Source organism: Notolabrus celidotus, chromosome 4, assembly GCF_009762535.1.
Source record: "Notolabrus celidotus isolate fNotCel1 chromosome 4, fNotCel1.pri, whole genome shotgun sequence".
Taxonomy (NCBI): Eukaryota; Metazoa; Chordata; class Actinopteri; order Labriformes; family Labridae; genus Notolabrus; species Notolabrus celidotus.
The window spans coordinates 8,219,475-8,232,646 of record NC_048275.1 but is presented as its reverse complement, the minus strand read 5'-3'; the positions used below and the strand labels follow the sequence as shown (position 1 = coordinate 8,232,646).

At 39.5% G+C, this 13,172-nt stretch overlaps 1 protein-coding gene across 5 annotated transcripts in view; it reads left to right on the top strand.

The window, feature by feature from the left end:
* Nucleotides 1–13,172, top strand: part of adgrb3 (adhesion G protein-coupled receptor B3) — a 146,439-nt gene that overhangs the window by 92,483 nt on the left and 40,784 nt on the right. For all 5 annotated transcript variants that reach the window (XM_034681954.1, XM_034681953.1, XM_034681951.1 and 2 more), the window contains exons 13-16: nt 574–720; nt 1,767–1,842; nt 5,651–5,753; nt 7,137–7,180. In XM_034681954.1, the coding sequence (XP_034537845.1) occupies nt 574–720; nt 1,767–1,842; nt 5,651–5,753; nt 7,137–7,180 (370 nt within the window). The remainder of the gene's footprint in view (nt 1–573; nt 721–1,766; nt 1,843–5,650; nt 5,754–7,136; nt 7,181–13,172) is intronic.

The following is a 13,172-nucleotide window of genomic DNA, read 5'->3' as shown; positions in this document are numbered from 1 at the left end:
AAATGCACAGGAAAGGTGTGCACAGGGAAGCAGGTAATGAAGTTGGCAAGCAGGTTAGCCCTCAAATTAAACCACAGGACAGACTCATTATATGCTTTAACAGCCACAGCATGTTTTAAGATGTTTTGCTTTGTCAAAGTTTGAAATTACTGCAGTTTTATTATTATTTATTTAGCAGTCTTTCTGAATCAGATAAGAGGGCTAATTAAGTTTTGTATCTGTTTTGAAAAATATGGAGAAATAGCTTGATAATGGTTTGCAAAGATTAGCACAAAGACCTGGGAAATGGGACATTACGCCTGCTCCGAGCCCTAACATAATCCAGTGGATAAACCACATTAAATGTTGCACCTTGTAAAAAAATCAATACATAAGAAGTGGGTTATTGACACCTCATTTTTATGTTTTTTTTTTGCTCGTTAAACCTGCTTGAGTGTCACGTTTTCTCTGACATGTTGACTTATTAATAAAACTCAAATAATTCTGCACAAGCCAATCTACAAACTCACAAATGCTCTGAAGTCTCCTGACCATCAGTGTTTCTTTCCCTGTCTGTGTGTTTAATATCTGCAGTGGCCAGCATCCAGAGACTTCCTGCAGTGTCTGTGATGACTGACATCAACTTCCCCATGAAGGGTCGTAAAGGCATGGTCGACTGGGCCAGGAACTCTGAAGATAAAGTGGTCATCCCAAAGGGCCTCTTTGTTTCCCAGTCAGCAGGTTTGTGACTGAATATATTACACAGACGCTGCCATACTACTTCCAGTCCACTGAATGTTCCTCTGGGACTCACAGCAGCTACAAACACAGATTTCACATATACAACTTTGGCTTTGATTTCCATTAAATTGAATTCGGTATAAAACTTTCAAAAGTCCCAGAATCTACAGGAAGCTGTGCTGAAATGTGTGATAATGCATTTTTAAAAGACAATGATGGATTGAGAAGCCACCACTGAGGAATGGAAATAAGGAATATCTCAACGTCTTATCACATTCTGAATAATGCCAGTTGAGCTGCTCTCTCTGATATCATAGAAAAGTATTTCACTCAGACAGATATGTCTTCTGCAGGATTTATTTTCCTAATGTTTGACGTTATAACCATTTTTAGGAAGGGGAAATTAACTCTACAACTCTTTAAACAAAAGCAGTTTGCCTCCCTGTGCTTGTTTAGTCAAAGTTTCCATCGACTCAGCATCTTCAGCGTCCTTTCAAACGCTGCCAGTCACCGCTCTATACATCACAATCAAGAGCCAAACAATTTGGTTAATTGGTGTAATCAGTCTTATCTGAAATATATCAATGATAACAAAACAAGGGATTGATTAGGAATTTGTGCCATGTGCATCATCTTAGGACGTCTAAATTAGACTGTGTGAGACTTTGATTCTGTCTAAGACTTGAGCACTTCTTGTTCTGCAGTTTACAAAGTCTGTTAAAGAAATGTGAGAAGTGCGCCTTAAGAAAGTTTTTTTTTTCCTGTTATTGGCAGAAACTGCTCTGGCACTGCAAACTAGCAAGTTTACATAAGCCAAGTGTTACTCCCAATTAAAACTTTCCTTTGAGTTCTGAACATTTTCCTTGTTACTGGAAAGCAAAGCTTCCAATATTCAACATATACAGTATGTAGACTTTGAATATTTACTTCTTTTTTAACATAAAGTCTGCCAACAAGGGTCCACTGGTTTAATGAGGTTGGATGATACTTTAAAAAGCAAGTCTATCTCTTTAAAAACTTCATTTATGTTTGATTTCTCCCTGTAGATATGGAAGGATCACCTGTTTTCATTTTGGGGACTGTTCTCTACAAGACTCTTGGACTCATGCTACCTTCACCAAAGTAAGGACACCATGTCTTCTTCTTCAAATTATCAGTTTTTTCTAGTTTCTACAAGTTGAATCTTTTGGAAGCTGCAGAGGTGTCCATTTTTATTCAGATCAGTTGATCAAGGCCTAAAAAAGCAGGCTGTGGCTGACTCCAGTGTCCTTGAAATGTCACACTTCAAAGAAAGATTCAAGAGAAGAAAGAAAACCACATATTTTTTTAAACAGCAGGACTCAACTGGACTTTATATAAGTATGTAGCATCTTTCATTCATACAAGTATGCAGCCTGAAGTGCTCACATTGGAAGAGAGGAAAAAAGGAGAGACATTGACAGCAATAGATACAATTGAAGGAGACAAAAAACAGAAGGAAAAAGGAGATATATTTATTTAAAGGTGACATATCATGCAAAATCGACCTTTTAATGGTTCTCTACCTGAAATAGGTTTCCCTTGCATGTCTACAAACCCCCCGAAAATGAAAAGAATCCATTCTGCCCCTGTTCTGATTTCTCCACCTTTCTGTAAATGTGTGCTGAAATGAGCCGTTTCAGTTTTCAGTGTTTTTCATACGTCACAACGCCATTCGGTCTGTAATGGAAGTCAGAGCTCGGAGCTTGTTCAGCCCATAGACTGTATAAAATACACTCAACCCCTCCTCCATTTTTCATTCCCTGCACACGTGTGTGCTAACAAGGAGCTTAGGAGGGAGGCATGCTAGTTGTAGGTTGCCTTAATAAACACAAAGGCCGGTTTTACTCCCCACGTCTGCAGATTTGAAGATCTAGGGGATGATTGTTATTTTTCATGGAAAGGTGCTAGTGCTAGTTAGCATAGCCACATAGCTACATGTTCGTAGCTGTGTACCAAGACACACGTCTACATACTGACAAATAAAACAACAAGAAACAGAAAAATTTGTGACCAATCGTTCAGAAAGGTCCTGCTGCAGGCGCCTCTCCGTCAGGATCAGATTCTGGATCAGATTCAGAGGGTTGAAGTAACGCGGGTCTTTGAGCAGCCGTGTATATTCAGCCAACATGCAAACATTAGATCAACTTACTGGAGAGCCGAGGCCACATCCACTTCCTGAGGGGGCGTGGTCAGAGAGAAAACAGACCGTTCTGAGCAGGGCTGAAAAAGAGGGTTTTTCAGGCATGCCAAAAAGTGTTTTTTTGAGCAATAAACTTTAAAGACATGTTTTGGGGACCTCTTATACCAATATATTTTGATGAAAAAGAGCATAATATGTCACCTTTAAACTAGTTTGAAAAAATCTAAATAAATCCTGGAGATGAAACTCTTCTAAATGCAAGGATAAAAACATCAGCACTTTGACATTACTCCGAATTAGAAGCCAGAATAAAAGATTTGTCTTCAGTTTCTTATTAAAGGCACTGTGCAGAGTTTTCGTGACAGGGTCCATGTTCCAGTGACCCTTTTGGATGAAAAAAATGCATTTCCCATGAGCACCATCAACCGCTGTCATCATCCAACCTGGGCAAAGGCATTCAATTTCAGTACAAAGAAAACCAGCAGTTCGTCCCTGATAATCTCATTTTAATATGTAGGTCATGTAGAGACGTCAGAATAAGAGTGAGACTATTTCAAAATCAGTTAAAAACTCCTCACAGCACCTTTAAAATACCCATGGAGCTGTTCATTTTCATACCCCGAGGCAGTGAGTTTCACAGTTTTGGGTTATAAAAGCAAAGAGCTCTCTCACTTTTCCCTCTGTGGGACACATGAGGTGCGAAATATTTTGAAAAGCAGAGTCGGTTTTAGAGATTCTTTTATTTTTTCCTTAGTGCATACAAACGTCAGATTTGTGGTCATGAAACTTTGAAAATGCGTGTACTTAATTAAGCAAATGAAGCATATTCACCACAGCGTAGAATGTGTGGTTAATTAAGGATGACATCAGTCCCTGGGAAAGCAACATGAAGCCCTCAAACAAACACCTGGTGTCACACTCTGATCAACAAGTCCCTGGCACCAACGTCCCAAGGACAGAGCGGTCATTCCAGGCCCGGCTAGGCCAGCTGTCACAGGTGGAGCAGCAGCTCTCTGTGCACATGTGGAGACGAGCTCACACCGGGACACTGACGCTCGCCCTCTCCAGACGAAGAGGGGGATGAACAGATTGAGTAGTGGTTGTTAGATTTGAGGAGAGTGAGGCATGGATCAGCTGAGGATTTTAAATGATTGTTGATTGTTGGCTCTCTTTATGCTGTTAATCATTTATTGTTTATAATATCTATTTTTTATTATAACTATTTAAAGCAACCATGAGGCCTTCTTAGCTGGTTATGAAACACTGGCATTAATATTGATGCCTTTTTATGACTTACAAAAGAAAATGGAATATGAGTGACAAGAGTGAATATTTCTTTTGTTTTAAGTTATATTTTGAGGCTTTTATGCCTTCGTTCAAAGAGGAGAGGACAGTGGGTAGAGCAGGAACCAGGAGAGAGAGAGTGGGGAGTGACATGTGGGATAGGGTTGCAGGTTGGAATCAAACCCACGCCACCTGCTTGAGAACTACAGCCTCTGTTCATAGGCTGTGCAACCCAAACTGGTTCCAAAACAGCAACAAAGATCAATAAGAATAAAAGTAAAGTATGTAAGAATTGGCGAGACTATTATTTCTATCATTGGAGTTGGTGTCAGCCCGCATTTTCGCAAGTGCATCCCAACTTGAGGATTTTCCTTTGCCAGATTCAAGCTGTTGAAGTTTCATAAAAGAAAACAGCTTTTTTTGGCCACCAAATGTCCCCAGTCTTTCTTTGCACTCAGAGCGGAGAAGTGAAAAACATATCCCTTTTGCTGTATTGATTTTTAAATAAGTCTGACTTGGAAAAACTGGCTCGTACTGTATGACAGAGTCGGATGAACATATTCCCATTTGAAGTGGTGCCAGTAGAAAAGAGGGCTGCTCCAGTTTCACCTCAGCTTTCCTCTGTGAAGTTGACAGGTTTTTCTCCTCGTGGGAAGTTGCTGATAGGTTTCATCTTCTAATAACAAAGACTCTCTGTCGACTGTACAATAGCTGGAGATGGTTTTTGATACAAACTGCAACATGAGATTTTAAAAGAGTTGGTTTGAAAGAAACATGTCACTCAATTCAGGTGAGCCTTTGATTTGTGTTCTCAGTTTCCTGCTCTGCTTGAGTGTTTTGAACACCATTACTGGCAGACGTCCTGTATATCTGCTTTGACATCTAATGGGCAGCTTTTTAAATCCTCCCGTTATTGAGTGTTTGATATTTAGGTCAGTATTTCTCTACATGCGGCACTAGAGAAAATTCCTCTGGCTGATGCTCTTTGAATTTAAAAAAGCATCAGAAGAACCTGCTCTCTAATTTTGAGATTATTAGATGAGCCAGCATTGAAGAAATGTAAATTGAAAATGTGCAGAAATCTTCACAGGACCTCTGAACCAGGTTTGATACGTGTTCCCTATAGATTGTCTATATGTCTCTCTGACTGCACACTTACACCTAATCCCTCAGTGTTAATGCTTCTTCACAGAGCATGAAAAAGAGACCTCAGGTGTTTAAAGTTAAATCAGGGTTAAAGCTTTGAACACTGTGAATGTTGTCTGATGCTCATCCTTTCTATCCATAAGCTCCATGTAACCTTTAAATGGAAATACAGTATGCTAATAGAGTTAAGTGCATATGTCAAACAGAAGCCACTTCTTTCCCTCATTGCAGTAGAAAGAGATTCTTCATCATTTGACCGAGTCTGAAAATGAAAAAGTGTCTGAAGGGAACGTCCTAGAATGAAATGTTCTAATTTTTCGTCCTCTTTGTTCGACTCAGGAACCACACAGTCGTGAACTCCAAGGTCATTGCTGTGACTGTGAGACCCGAGCCCAAGGCAACAGAATCTCGCCTGGAGATTGAACTGGCTCACCTGACAAATGTAAGGACTCAACTTAAGCTTTCACATAAATCAACAAATAAGCATAATGGAGAGAAATGTCTTTGATGCTCCTTTTATAAGTCCTTAGTTGGGATGTTGGGAAACATGCAACTCACTCAAGGACAGGATACGATAGGATACTGCACAACATGACACGATACGTTACGTTTCGAAACCATTCGCTACCATATGATACCATTCGATACCATTCGATACAAGATAACTCACAATGCTTGGTTTTTCAGATACAGTTTTATCTAAACTTTTTAAGGATATAAGTATCCCAGTTAATGTTCAAGCTTTAGAAAGAGACTGACTCAAAAACTGTTATTTGTTCTGCTTTTATTTCTCTTTTACTACCTTATGCTTTTATTTTGAAAGAATGCAAAATAAACTTAGACTTGATCATGAAGAGACTTGAGTTAATGAATAAAGCTCAAATAATGATCAACAGTAGAAAAGTGTATCATGATTCAGCACCACCCAAAGAGACAAAAACCTCCCTAGTTGTTGTATTGTTGTCTGATACATCCCTTCCTCTCTTTCTGTTACATGCAGTGCAGGTGTGTAGACACTACTCCAGTCATATGCACAAAGAATAGAGAGAGATGGATTGTTCACTAGTTTATTGATAGTGAGGGGCAGTCTTATGTGAATAAAAAAGAAAAATGCTTAAATGGTCAGCAGTTTTATTTTGGCGGGGTGCCCAGGTATCGTCTATGTGCAGGAAACACCAGTGGTGTGCAAGGAATGCAAAGTCTTTACCTGCTGAAACTGTATCTGTAGGATTCTATTTAGCCAAAGACCTAATGGCACAAGACAGAGTTGAACAAGCAGTGCCCCCTGCTGTTCAAAAAGAGGATTGCAGATTCATTTTTTGTCTCGCTGATTTGAATCGTACTTTATGTGTTACGATTTCAGCTGTCTTGTAAGGTAATGTAACATCCAGTTGTGATCTGTTTTGCCTGTTCGACCGTAAACCCGGCACATATCACCTCACATTAGGCAACACACAATGCTGGTTAATTGGGTCAATAATTAATTCACAAGCACCCGGTGTCAGGAGAGGGGGCTGCAGTCAGATAATTACATGAACAATCCCTTTTATGATCCAGGCTCTTTTATTCTTCTTGGAGATAAAGTGCATGAAAGTCTGAGTGTGTCAGCAAGCGTGTGTGTGTGTGTGTGTGTGTGTGTGTGTGTGTGTGTGTGTGTGTGTGAGATACTTAACCAACTCTCCAGTTTACATGAACCGTGAAACCCATTTTGGAAAAGATCTTCAGAGAGGACGAATATGCAGTTATTTCTAATGATGATGATAATGATAATCAGTTATTGCCATCATTTGCTTTGTAAACATTTTGTCCTTTTGCTGTCTTCTAGGGAACCATGAACCCTTACTGTGCACTGTGGGACAGCAACATAATGTAAGTGAGCATGCACTACAGTGCTTTACTAAATCTTTGTGTGCAGTTCATCCGTCAGATATCAAGGGTACTGTGTGAATTTTATGAGCGCACACCTATTGTAATTCGCATCCATCATTCCTCTGAAATTAGCCTTGTCTTTTAATCTTAAAGGAACAGTTTGGATCTTTTGAAGTGGGGCTATAAATACTTACCAATAGTGATTGTAGGCTCATTTATGCTTCCTTTACATATAAAAATAGAAACATATGTTTTAAAGGATATAACCATTACTACCCACATACTTCCACATGTCCTATACACTGGGATGGGCGTTAAACTATGCATCCTCTAGAGCAGGCGTTCCCAAACTTTTCAGCCCGCAACCCCCAAAATATAGATGCCAAAGACTCGTGACTCCCACTGTCCTTCAAAGTGATTTAATGTGGCTTCATTTAGTCTGGAGAAAATGAGCCTACCTATATGAGAATGTGGCTGTGTTTCTATTAATCAACCTACTGTTACTGATGCTTTTGATAATTAACTGTTCACTAATCCTAAACTTAGGAGTCATCTGGCAAAAAGAAAGGCAGAGAACTCATTACATTTTCTATTTTTAAGGTTTTATTTTAAGTGTAGCATCTATTTTTGTAAATACTATAATAGTTAAATGTACTAATTTAGGATAACTTAAAAAAAAAAAAAAAAAAAAAACATTCTGGAAGACATCTCACGACGCCCCATTTGTGTATCACGATCCCCCAAGGGGTCCAGACACACACTTTGGGAACCCCTGCTCTAGAGGGCACTGAAACAAACCAGTCTTTCATGGACTTCCATTCCTCCTTCACTGCTCTCTATAGACTGTATATCAAAAAAGAAGCTGGCTGCAGTATAGGCTATTAAATACTCCTCCCCCATGTTGACAGATCATAAACTAGACAATCAAAATACACGTCAAACACTGACATTCAGTTCCCAGTCTTGGCCCAGCTGTTCTGTCCCACTGCAAGGTCACAATATGATAATAGTTTCTACTAACTTGCACAATCTCTTCTCAAAAGTTCCTCCATTTTCAAAAGTATTCTTCTTCTTTGTGCACTTCCAGTCTGGCTTGAACTGTTGACTACACTGCTCGACACTGCCCCCATCATTTCTTATGGTACTGCAACATTCCTATGGTACTGCAACATTTGGTCCATATTTGTAAGCTTCCAGAAATCGTGAAGAGATATGGATGAAATTAACGCAGAGTACGAACAACAGGCACTGTCCTTATCTGTATATGTAGACATTAAAGAGCCTTTAGTAAAGGTGAGGGTCAGCTCTGCTTCTGTTTGGAAAAGCCAGCAGATGTAACTGAAGCTAAGCTGTGTAACACTCTTTACAGGATTTAGAGCAAAAATCCCAACTACCAAAACACAACATTTCTTTAAGTCTAACTTTTATTTTATATAATCTCAGAGGTTCATCTTGCTGTCAGATAGCTCTCCCTATGGCTCTACATCTCTCTAACTAGAGTACTAGAGCTGTGTTCCTTTGCATGCTGCACCTTGTGTTAGGATGTTAAAAGTCTCTTTTAAGATGAAAAAGAATGTGAAAAAAGATGAGAGGAAAAACAAAGTGTCAAACTGAGGTGAAGCAGGAAAATATCTAAAAGCATAGTGTGTACACTTAGATGCATTTTGCTGCAAACCCATCCACAGTGGTACAGAGCATAACTTTTGGTTTCAGTACTCTGGCCACCTTCAAACTTTGGACATGCTGACTGCCATCTATTGTAGGAGATGCACTCACTTTGGCTTGAGTAAATAATTTAATCCCACATTTCAAAACATAGAAACGCTCCCTTTAAGATGAAGTAAATCACATTTCTCCCACACATTTTCAAAGACGCTCGATAACCTAATGCAGGAGCAAGAAAGTTGAGAAAAATACACCCGCAAGGCAAAAGTATACATCAGATCTTAAAAAGATGGTGGACTTAGTGAAAGGAATACATAAGCCAGATAATAAATGAAGCTGTTCTGAAGCAGACTTGATGTTTATGCTTTGCTGAGCATCTTAAAAAGTATTGATTCAAGCATGAGGTTTCTCACTCTGTGCACTTTTATCTGAGTTTTTGAGGCTGCAGTGTTTTTGGATCCAGCATATGTCGTCATGATTTCGTCAAGGCCTGTGCTTGAATATAATATGAGTCACTAATGAGTCATGAGTTCTCTCCTGTAAATTTCAATCATAGAAACACTCCTGGAAGTGAGTCGATCCACGAGATATTTAATCAAAAAGTAATTAGCTGAAGGCTTCGACAGACACATGAAAAGCACATTTTTCAAGAGTTGATAAGATGACACACAGAGATATGTACAGGCCAGATAGTCACTGCCTGAAGTGCTGGAACGTCAGACACAGATATACTGCAGAATTATGTAACACAGCAAAACTCTCAAAATCACAAGGACATATGCAAAACATAGTTGCATCAGCCAAAATTAATCACTTGATATTAACACACACCAGCAGAATGAGCATCACTAAGGACATTGTTGTGTTGTGCTTGGTTCGACTCCACATCCTCCTCTTCATTGTTCTCGCCGCGCCCTTTATATGAACACAACTAAATACTGCTTCACTGAAACTTCTGCTGAATCCTTTACACACTCTTTAAATTGGGATTTATTGTCTGAGCTTTGTGCTTTGATGCTGTAAGTGTATATTTGATGTTAATGTTCCTGTCACAGCGTCACGATACACTAAAGTTGTCTGAGCATTCCCTCCCAGAGAAAGTCAACTTCTCTCCTACTTTGCATTCGAGCCTGTTCACAGATTTCACTTGGAGGCGGTTATTTTCTAATTACACTACAAAAAGGAATGGAAACTGAAAGCTGTTGAATAATTTACAGTTGAAAGCCTTTAAAACTTCATCACTGCAAACCCATTTTAAAATTTGTGATGCACAGACTTTTCTGAGTGATAGCCTTTTGATGCATTTGCTTTAATTGTCCACAGATTTCAGTTCTTACTGGAAAATCATGATTTTGCCAGGCTGGATTCAAACTTCCTACACATGCATGAGGGATTTGTTGTGTGCATGCATTTGACATGATGCAGAACATAAGTACTGCAGTAAACGGGTGATTTCCTCTGCACATTGTTTGTTTGGGTGCGCTGTAAGCACTCACCTTAGCTGCTCTCTTTTTGTACTGTAGCTGCTCAAAGCATGTTTTTCTCCCAGTGGATGACCAGAGGGTACTACAAAGCACATTGTACACACTCTGGCTTTCTTTGTGTTAGCTTGTTGGAAAAAACTCAGCTAGAGAGATAACAGGTATCACAAAGGTGCTTTACATCCCTCTCTATTAACCCAAGGTGCTTTTATTTGGGGCTCTGTGCGTGTTTCCATAACATTGACTCCTTTTCTGCACAAAATGGATTTATCAGTGTTTCTACTTTGCATAGGAGCTTCAGCACTAGCAGAGCAAATCAGGGCCAAACATATAAAAAAAAGTATCCTCAGTTTCCTGAAGCTGCTGTGCTTTCATCCATCATTCAGTGGATGCAGTGTTCTGCAAATCTGAAGTGTTGATGTTACCTAAAGCAAACAGAAGGTTCTTTGCGACATTGACCTTAAAAGCAGTGAGAGGAGTTTGAATGTTGTGTTGATTGGTGACCCCTATGGAAGAAATCGTTAGTGTTTTTCAGTAGTGAAGAATGCATTCACTTACCGTTGTAAAGATGAGGCTCTTACTGAAGTGTGTTTGCTGTGGAAACAAATGAATGAAACAGATTGTCTTTTTAATACTACATTTCGTTGTTTGAGACAACTTTCTGCAGGATGGAGAGTGAAGAGGTCATGTTTTGATATGTCGCTGCGTCGAATTACTAAAGCTAGGGTTGGTAGTCACAAAAAACTAGCATAAATTTGAATGTAGCATTTCCTCAGAACTCCATCTAACCACCCCCTCCCTTCGGAGCTCCTCCAAAAGGATGCCCCCGCTCACATGCACAAGCGCCGCTGATTCGCAACAATATGATCGTGACTGATTCAAAACAACTGATGTCTCACTCAGCGGTTAGAAAACACCAAAACCTTCTCATAGTGAAAGTTAAAAACACAAACAAACATGAAATGTACGTGCAGGAGGCGGGCAGAACGGCAGGACGGGATCTGATTGGTTTCTTAATTTGGCTCCTGATGGCAGGGATTGTTTGGTGTTTTCCCAGGTTTACTCCGGCTGTAGATAGCGCCTTTTTTCCACTCTTTTTAAAGAATACATTATGTATTGATTGCCATCAGGACATAAAGATCATTTTAACCAGTATAACAAAAAGTGTATTTAAATCTGATTACCAACCCAAGCTTTAAATGCAACGTAACAACGACTGACCTTTATGAACACTGATTTAATACCGCTAATTAGCTTACAAAAGGTGGGCAGATGTACCAATAAACATTACCTGCCACAGCCCCAGTGTCCTGATGTGAGCTCTGTGCCCCAAACAATGTCCAAATAACATTAATTTGCACATGAGTTTAACACTTTCGTCCTGAGAGAGCAGTGAAGCATTCACATGCTGGTATAAATATTAAATCTTTATCATAAGCATTTAACTCTTTCAGCTAGCAAAGCCCTGATTGTAGTTTCTCCATCTGAAACAATACTTCAACAGAAAACATCTGTTAGATAATCATGCATCCAGTATCAGCCATGATGACAAAACATTATGTCAAAAGAAAACCATCTAAAGAAAAAACTTCTACTCCTCACTAACTTACTTCTCAGTTCTCCCTGCCAAACTTTACCAGCAGAGATCTAAACAGAGACACTAAAAAAAATCAACTTGACTTATATTGCAGAAAATCTGACCCAAATACAAAAATTCAGTTTAAAGAAATAACCAATCCTTTGGCTGATTGTTTCATTTTACTATGTGGGTCACAGAAATTCAGTCAGAAACTCCTCACAGTGCCTTTGAGCTTCTTGGTAACCAAGAATTAGAGCATACAGTCACAAGCTAGTTATGGCTGAACAAGTTTAGATTTAAAATGTATTCTCTCAGCTTTGAATCCTGATCGCTCAGGGAGAATATTGTCAGGAAAAGGAACAGCAAAGGATGAATGATTTCCAGCTGGATTAAATCAGAAACTTTATATCTAACATGCAAAATAAACTACAATGTTGTTTTTGCTGGGTTTAAAAGGAACCAGCGCTGTTACATTGAAAGTCTAGCTTACACCTCAACATACATCTTTTACCCAACTACTTCACTTCAAGCTGCGTCTTCATCAACCAGACCTGGAATCTCTTTCATGTCAGCATCAGTCAATTTTGAGATTTGTTGAAAGGTAACCAAGCTGGTAAATCCAATATTTTCTATAATAGAAATATTAAGAACATGACTGTGAGGCTACTAATTATTGATGTTGTATCTGATGTTTAATTAAGTTGAAGTTGTTTGAGCAGTCACTGTTTTATTCATTGGAAACCTCAAAGCAGCTGTGGACGTGCAACAGCTGATTCGAGGTTGTTATTTTGCTTTGAAATAGCATGTGAATTGTACATGGTCTGTCCTCTGTCATGGTATTTTAGGGCAACTGCTCTATTTTTGAACAGCAAAGATACAACTGGGACAACTCTGCTCCATTCTCTGCATCTGACTTTCACAAACCAAGAGTTTAATATGTGTTTTTTTTTCCCTGAGCCACACCGAGTCATTTTAATCAGAGCACCGCCGAATGAGTCCACGGTTTGATTATCATGTTCATTTCAAACAGTTGGCTGGTCCGATCACACAATAGCAGCCACTCTCAGGACTCATCGAGGGGGCTATACACCATCTGTCAGCCATGTTGGTTCAAACCCAATGAGAGCACTCGCTGTAACAATTAGCAGAATGAAAAAATGTGCTTCACAAGTGGAGAAGTGTGTCCTCTGTGCTGCCCGCTGCACTTCCTGGTTGTGGTCAGAGCGCGTGAATACTGAGCTGAGCACTGGAGGCAGCTACAGTGAAG